Source organism: Borostomias antarcticus (genome assembly GCF_949987555.1).
Source record: "Borostomias antarcticus genome assembly, chromosome: 2".
In the NCBI taxonomy this organism is placed as follows: Eukaryota; Metazoa; Chordata; class Actinopteri; order Stomiiformes; family Stomiidae; genus Borostomias; species Borostomias antarcticus.
In genome coordinates this window covers 29,299,374-29,308,221 of record NC_140235.1, presented here as the reverse complement: position 1 = coordinate 29,308,221, position 8,848 = coordinate 29,299,374, and the positions used below count along the sequence as shown (strand labels likewise).

The 8,848-nt window shown below is 42.8% G+C and overlaps 1 protein-coding gene across 1 annotated transcript; it reads right to left on the bottom strand.

Moving 5' to 3' along the window:
* Positions 1 to 1,493: 1,493 nt before the first annotated feature.
* On the bottom strand, positions 1,494 to 8,637 carry shha (sonic hedgehog signaling molecule a; the record flags this gene model as incomplete). The annotated part of the gene is made up of 3 exons (XM_084456645.1): positions 1,494 to 2,188; positions 4,281 to 4,542; positions 8,338 to 8,637. The coding sequence occupies 3 exons, from the start codon at positions 8,635 to 8,637 to the stop codon at positions 1,494 to 1,496; spliced, it is 1,257 nt and encodes a 418-aa protein (XP_084312771.1).
* Positions 8,638 to 8,848: the final 211 nt, after the last annotated feature.

Sequence of the window (8,848 nt, the reverse complement as noted above, 5' to 3'; positions counted from 1 at the left end):
AAGCAGATTTAGGGCTAACAAACACTGTTCTGTTTAATCTGTCTGCAAGTTTTTCAGAAGTTATTTGCGAAAGGCAAAGCTCGTTAAATTTAACATGGGGTCTCTACATTTCGCAAGCAGACATCAGGCAGTTCAAAGCAAAGTTGAATCCCTCCATTTTCTCATCTATAACCTATTAAACCTACGTTTTTAGTCGGCTAGAAATTCTCGTTTTTATTATCATCGTTTCAATAGGATTAGGCAATATTCAACTCAAATGACTGTGCAGGAAATCTATTCGTGGATCAAATTTTGATTTGAAGTGGACGTGAACCATTTCTTGGTCCTATTTGTAGATTTCTGTGTATGCAATTGACGCTTTCAGACTAAACCAAGCAAGCGTTTGTCATTCAATTATAACATATATCACAGTTATAACATATATCACATGTGGGTGATTTGCATCAGGTGTGTCCAGCTGGCTGTGGGCTGCACGCTGACCATTACAATAGTCTACCCGTAGCGCGCGCCTAATTGAGACAAAGACATGTAACACTGCAGTTTTGAACATTTTCTTTATCTCATTTTGTAATAAACATATAAATAATAAACTCTAGACATTTTTGACACATCGCCCTGTTATGAAAGTTAACTGGTAAGGTCACGCTATTATACTATCCAAGCTGTGCATCTGCCGCATGTAATTTCTATAAAACTATTTCCCTATTACAAAATATGAAAAGAAAAATACATTTTAGTAAATTTACATGAGTTACTTATTAATTTATTCAACAAAACGTTTGTTCTGTACTACTTATACTGTTACTGAATTGTCAGAATGTGCATTTCATATTTCCTCAAAGAAAAATAGAAAAAAGAAACACAGCAAAAGCCGAGGGAGTAGACATGAGGCAGAATATCTGTCCCACTCTGACAACATAAATGAAACATTTCCAAAATAATAGAATTCTTAATAAAACAAAGCAGTACAAGATTTCCAATACTTTCCCAACTACTGTATTTAAATTAAAATATATTCTCGTATCTTACACTATTTCAAATAACGAAATGTGATTCGGTAACGATCTGTCAAAATCTAATTTACAATTCTGTGTATAAAAATATAATTTATGGACCCCCACGAAGTTTGTTCTCCCCAAAATATAACAGTCAGTTGCACATACGCACAGAACATTACAACCTGTCAAGAAAGTTTGCTCCTTTCTACGTGTTCTTCTTTCTCTTTGCGATTTACTTGAGATATACAAAAATAGATTCTGCACATGTTGCTGATCACACCGTTTTAGAATCCATTCGTGTGACACCAGCGAGTTCAAATGAGAATAAATTATTCAAAGAAAACTTTTAAGGCTCCATTCATTCTTTGAAAGGGACACATCATGTAAAAGTCACAGAAATAAATATCCCAACTCCGCTGGGGCCTTTTTCTTTTTTTTCTACAATTGTTTATTGTCCTACATTAGTCTTGTTTTGCTCTTGCCTTGTATGAGGTTTCAACTTGAGTTTATTGACATCCCAAGAGGATGGATGGAGTGGCGGTCCAGGAGCCACGTTCCTATCTGATATAGAATCTTGGAATACCAGTGCACTCCGTCCTGGTGCAGGGGGGCGTTGGGCTCGGTGTAGTCTGTTGGGTTCAGCAATGAAGATAGCCAATAGCTGAACCGGACAGGCGCGAGGGCCCAGTGCGCCAGGTTGTGGTCTTCAATTACTGCGTAACATGACGCAAGCACATGGTCCACTACGATGGTTCCTTGAACGGTTACCGGAGCAAATGACCCTTCATACTCTTCCATGTAAATCCGTTCCACGGTCACAGACTTGAGTTGGTTATATAAATCATCAAAGACCAGCACATTTTGTCCAGGTTTGACTTTGCTGGCAAATACAGCGGACATCGTGTGGAGGTCGTCCGTTGAGTTGCTGACAACAAAAAGAAGATGCGCAGCGGTGAGGGTGATTTTCTGGCCCGATTCTTTAGTCTCTAAAACATAAAACACTCTTCTGGTTGACGAGTCTTGATCCATAAACATGATAAAATCGGTGTAAACGAGTTTCCCATCGCTGTCGGCAGCCAACACTTTGTCGCCAACTTTGAGCTCTTTAACTGACTTCTTGCTTCCATCTTGGAGGGTGACTGAAGCAGAGCCTGGGAAGCAGCCGCCTGATTTCGCAGCAACGGAATTTTCTGTGGAGATAAAAGATAATTTATTATTGTTATTATTATTAATATTTATTTATTTATTTTACTTTAACACCCATGAGTCAATAGATGATGCAGAATCATAGAGCAGAGAGCATCATGCATAAGGCGCAGAGCACATGCCTATATGCAAATATAAATCAACCACTGTTCCATAGGCCATAGCCATTTGTATATAGCCTGGATGTGTCATTACCATATAGACTGGATGTGTGTATAGGCTATATAAAAAGCTTTGCCAGATGCATTTATTCATATCTCTTCATTCGAACTTGAAAACATAAGGGTTGCTTTGTATTCACCAGCTTATACAACACGGCGGGCCATATTCGTTTGCCATAATAATAGGCTGCAGAACTCATTCTAAACCGTACTGGCTGCTTCTCGTTGTCTGAGACCAGAAAACCGAAAGCCCTGGCTCCCCTGGCCTTAATTAAAACCCAATAAAGAGCGGACATTGTCATTCTAAATCTGCTTGTGGACCGAGCCACTCTTGGAAAAGAACACTTACGCCTTTCCCAGCGGCTCTTCCGATATTTGCTCAGGTGCAGAAACCTCTATGTGACAATTCACACACATAGCCTACTCTCAGAAAAAACAAGAGCGCCGAAAACACTGTTTACCCAGTGGAGCCACTTTTCCAAGCCTCTCAAGATGTAGATTTGAATTTAAATGAGGGCCCGGACTCTAAATGCCTGCTGTTGCCCAACATCAATGTCTGCCTTTTTAGCACCTCTCTCCGCTTTGTTGTCAATCTTGATGACAATAATTCGGGCCTTGGGAGAACTCTTCACATTCCAATCTCCAGGATCACACTGTCAGTAAACATACACACTCACACGCATCCATAGAAAAGAATGGCTCTGCTCTGAATTTCAGGATTTAATCTTCTTTTAAGATTCCCGGGCATGAAATAAGGTCACAATTGAGAACCACATTTGCCCCAAAACGAATTCAACATTTCTCAGTCTAAATCCCTTTGGTAAAGTCACACGACCCCCCAATGGCACGTATATGATCTCAAAATGTGTGTGTTGAATCCTAAATAGAGGATTTACCGTTATTTCAAAACCCAATTCGCTCTGTTAGGGGAAGATACACGGCATGGTTTCCATCTGCTATTTTTAGGAATATCAAGAAACGATTTCCAATCAGAGCACTATTCAACTGTCATCATTTGTGAGAGCAGTATAGGCTATTCAATAGACTAGCATAGTCGGTCTATCACCCTAAGAAAAGATAATGCTAGCTTGATATAGGCAACGCTAATTCTGATGATGGATGGATTTATTTATTTATGTTTTTTTGTTTGTTTATGTATTTATCTATTTTTATTTAGCCTATTTATTATTTTATTTAGGTATTTTGTTATGAAGGATTTAGATTATGCCTATAGGCAACACTTCATTTAGCCTAAAGATTGACGACTGAAAGGCTATATTCCTGTATACAAAGAAAGAAAACTGTATGCCTGCAGCCTACTGTTGACTTGGCGAGGTAGCCTATTCGCCGTTTGCATTAGAGCTGTGGGTCTAAATTATTTTAGCACAGACATGAATTGGGTTTTTGTGCGTCACACTGGCATTTCATGACAAGATCCATGTGACTTGGTCGTGTTCCCTCTTAGAGACAGTGTGGGGCGATGTAAGATAGGAAATAAACTGCATGGTATGCCAGCAAAGATGAGCAGGCGGCAGTGTAGCCATGTAGCCTATAACAATAGCCAATTGATAATAAGCTTTCGAATAGGCTTATTACTTAATTATTAGCTTAATTTATTGTTAGTAGCGAGTGTTGCTAATTCGTTGACAAATATGCTAATTTAAAACCAATAACGATTCGGAAACGGGCCTAATGCAACATAATCTAGCCAAAACGAGTTTACCAACGCACAATACAGCTGGTTTGTTGTGAAGTCGTTAGAGTGATGAAATGTCGGGTTGTTGTTTTTTTTTAATTCCCACTATTCTAGAATTTTGCTTAATTATAGTGTTCTTCCCATGTGTTTTCACACTGGCTTTTTGCCGTGCGTTTGGTTGTTGTGACCAGTAGGCTAAAAGACCTATGGGTGCCCCACCTGCTTTGACTGAACAGTGGATGTGGGCTTTGGACTCGTAGTAGACCCAGTCAAATCCGGCCTCCACCGCCAGCCTGGACAGCGTGCCGTATTTGCCCTTGTCTCTGTCGGACGTAGTGATGTCCACGGCCCTTCCCTCGTAGTGGAGCGACTCCTCGAAATGATGTCCATCCTCGTCCCAGCCCTCGGTGACGCGCAGCTTCACCCCAGGCCACTGGTTCATGACGGAGATGGCCAGGGAGTTCAGCTTGTCTTTACACCGCTGTGGAAAAAGGAAACGGCCAATTCCATTAGTCGAATCCATAAAACTATAGGGCAAACACATTCTAGTGGGTTTTTACAGAGTAGGCTAATATATTGGTTTGGTGTATTCACTCTGGTAGTAGGCTATAGATGGAGTTAAAACAATGGTTGTCTTTTCCAATGCTTTAATTGATTCGAGCTCAGTCTGTGATGGATGCATTGGAGTTTTGGTTCTTTAAGAACCAGAAGGTTAAATTGTCCATCCCAACAAGTTGCTATCAGGTCAAAGTCACGTTAGTCATGGACTTATGAAACCGTATCTGACCTCTCCGCAACAAACTACCAAATTCACACTCCCTCCCCTGGAATACCATGCGATATCAGGGGTTTGAACACTTCACACTCCACAGTAGTCTATTCCAAATTGAAGGTGATAGTAGACTAATTGATAGTAGGTCTATATCTTGACACAATATAGCCATCATACACTTAAATGAGAACACGGGTTTGAGGCTAGAATTTTATGTCAGGAGTTGCATCATGGGGCACAGGATAAAAAAGCTTGTGATGAAAAATTGATAAGCCTTTGCGTTCGCTTCACTGACCTAAAACATATAGATCCCTTGTCTTGGAAAGGTGCAACCGCTCACTGGCCTATACCTCCAAAGATGCATGATGCATGTCAAAGATAAACATTCCACATTGACTGTTTTACTGAAATTATGAACATGTGATAAGGGAAAATGGTTGTGACCTTGTGAATAATTTGTCAGCATTAAACTGTTTTCTTTGAATGAATAATTTATATTCATGGAGACAATCTTGAGGAATAACCAAGTTATTCAATACGTGGCCTATAATTGGAGTGTTTCACTCTTAACACTTTTCCTCAGTGAAGATGCTTGGCCTTCTCCACGACAACACTCTTCTTAACCGATATGTCAAATAAAACATCACAAAGAGGCTTTTCAGACGCAGCCAGAGAGGGAAACTTTCATTATTCTCGTCTCACAAGATCTTGGAACGTGACAGGCGTACTTAAACTGGGGTGTTTTGGTTGCTGTTCCTGTTGGGCTAACTATACGTTCAGGGGGATTAGCCTATGTCGTATTCAATGCGAATAGTCTATGAAGTGAAATGCGCACAGACGCGGGCACGCACGCACGCTTGCTCACGCTCTCCGTCTCTCCCTCGCCTTTCGTCTTTCTTCCCCTCCTATCACCGTGGATGTAGTCCTCTCTCTCTCTCTCTCTCTCTCTCTCTCTCTCTCTCTCACTCAACCCCATACACCGGCCCGCACACGCACGGCACAGAGGCGCGCGCGCACACACACACACACAGACGGCAAATGACGCATGGTTAACTACGGTCTCCATTTGCACTCTGTTAATGAGGATCCGTAGCCTTAAGTCTTCGTTGAAGCATGCAGTCAACGCAATAATTAATGTTTAGGTCTATATAATTCAGACTTGGGATCGAAATTGACATTGTAGGCTATAAGCTAGTGGCACTTGTAGAATGCGCAGGATGAAAAAAAGGCCAAACCCTCTCCTGCACATTCTAAGTGGGATTGTTGGAGTCACGAGCCGTAAAGCCCGAACTATTTATTAATTCATTGGGTCGTGTGCCGCAAATTAAGCCAAATTCTGTCCAGCCACCGTGAAGCCCAGCAGGGCTTCCTCTGCCGGCGCTTTGTGCTCAGGGGGTAAAGTTGTTCAACAAGCCTCGCCCGCAGCCCGCAGCCTCCCTCTTAATCTCTTCACCAATGAATTGGTTGGAAGAAACACTTATCAGGTACCTGTCAGCGCAAACAACCCGCCAGTCAGTCTCAATTCCGCCTCCTTCGCCCGGTAGTATATTCGGCTTTGCTTAGTCTACGGTGTTTTCATTCCCCAAAGTCTCTTTAAAAGTCGGGGGATGTGCGTTAAAGTGTCTATAAAACGACGACCTCGTTCACTTCGAAGACTTTGGCTTTGTAGGTGAGGGATGTTTGGTTCAAGCGCACACACACAGTGGCTCGCGCCTGTAAGAGATCATCACTAACTGGAGGTTGATTTAGACTAGGCTATAGTAAAGCACAACAGACGTTTTATCTCATCTGAAATTACAGTTTGTTTAACAATAGTGAGACTTCCAATAATGGGCTACGACCCAATGGTTATTCAACTCTCAGTGCACCTGTGCACCCAAACAGTGCGCGGACAGGAAAGCCCACCGATAAGTGCAGGTGCATGCCTTCATTCGAGATATGCAATGCATTCCAACAACCTCATACTTTACTAATACCATCATAGCCTATGAGTTTTAACTGTTCCAACTGTTTATGTGCTTCCACTTTTCATTGACCAAAGGTCACGAGTTCAACTACTACCGGCTAGACCCAGCAGGATAAGAGTGGCGGGGCGGAGGGGGGTTGTTCCCAAAGGAGTGTTTAAGCTGCTATATTTGTCTCTGTAGGGCTATTCCGAACAGTAGCTTCAAATTGAAAGAAATTAATTCCGTCACTGATCGACAAGAATGCGTCCACCTTTAAATTGAGGTATGAGGTTGCTCTATACAATTGTAGGGTTGTGAGTGTGAGAGCGCCACGAAAAGAATAGTTAGGCAACCCTGACAATCTCACCCTGGAGTGAGAAACGTAGCCTATAAAACGGAAGAATGGCAGGGAGCGTTCAGAGAGATGTAGAGACTGCACGCAGGATGAATATTTAATCGGAGCTCGTGCCCAGGGCGCGGTGTACGGTTCAGGGACTCCGGCGCGCGCCTCCATCATCGCACTACTTCAGGTTCAGTGGCATTTTAAGGTGGCTGGATTTATAAGCAATCCCACTCTGGCGTTTTTAGTGGAAATGGGGGCAGAGTAATGCAAAACACGCGTCATAAAGACATAATAGCAATGCACCACATATGCCTACTGGCTTTATAGCCGAGGCTATCAGAACTTCCTCTGCGTAAATATCTGTCTAAGGAAACATAAGCAAACAGACTACAAGCAGAATTGCATAAGCACAAGACAAACATTGCGGTACGCAAATTGTGAAAGAATCCCAATCCGACTCATAAAATTATGCCACGAAATCTTTCAAAAGCAAATGCGTACCCCGGGGCGATCGGTGCGACTTTTTTTAATCATCGCACTAATTGGTCGCGTCCCACCCATTTATGAAGTAGTGATAGTGTTCAGAACATTCTCAAAGAAATGTCAATTTATTCATGCACCGCCAAACATGACAGAAGGGTGAATTAGGCTACAGTAGCCTATGCGATAAAATGTCTGAATGAGCCAAACCATGCATAAAAAAGACCAGCTGTTTGAAGCAGCAAACGACACTGATCTGAGGACTGAAATTAAGATAGAGTAGGGTATTTAAAATACGCAGGAATGTTCATAAAGACACAGACACGCATATCCAGAGACTATAGACCGTACGAGCAGTTGATATGCGTCTAGCACAACATAGCCTAGGCTAGAGCCTCACGGATAGCCGACAAATATAGATATGAGGAGCGGACCACATTAATATTTCAAATAAACTGCCACAACCATGAGGGCCGACTGTCCGCCTGCACGTCACGTCTCATGGGTTTGATTTATAAGCGAATAGCCTTGCAAGCCTTCAGAACTCAAATGCTTTAGGAATGAAGCTGCACCTTTTTATACATCGAAGTTTAAACGATAAGGTGGATAGAGTTCAATAGCTACCGGCAAAATTATCTTGGCTTCATCTGTGGTGCGCAATCGGCGCAATAGCCTAGGCTATAATAGGCAACTGACTGCGTTGGAAGAGGTGCATCAAAAATGTGTTTTCTTTACCTGAGTCATAAGCCTGTCGGCACCGGTGTTCTCTTCATCCTTGAATATAATGTCGGTATTGTAATTTGGAGTCAGTTCTTTAAATCGCTCGGAGTTCCGTGTGATCTTGCCTTCGTATCTGCCACTTGCCCCCAGGGTCTTCTCCGCGACGTTTGGGATGAACTGCTTGTACGCAAGAGGTGTAAGCTTCTTCGGATGTCTTCTCCTCCCGTAGCCCCGGCCCGGTCCACAGCCCATCCCATAGGACACCAAGGACAAGCAGATGAAACCCACCACGACGATTCTTGTCAGCAGCAGCATTTCGCCTGTCAGATCTAAATGACTCGGAGCCTGTCTGTTATCAACCGGCGGCCGTTTCTATAGCTCTCCCCGCTTATCGCTCCGCCGCTTCCACAATGTCCTTGCCGCCTCCTCTGGTTCCTCTGTAGTCTACCGTGCCGCCCGAGCACTACCGTGGCAGGTGCGGAAATGAACGCCTGTGCGAAATGATAACGGGACACATCGAAGGAGG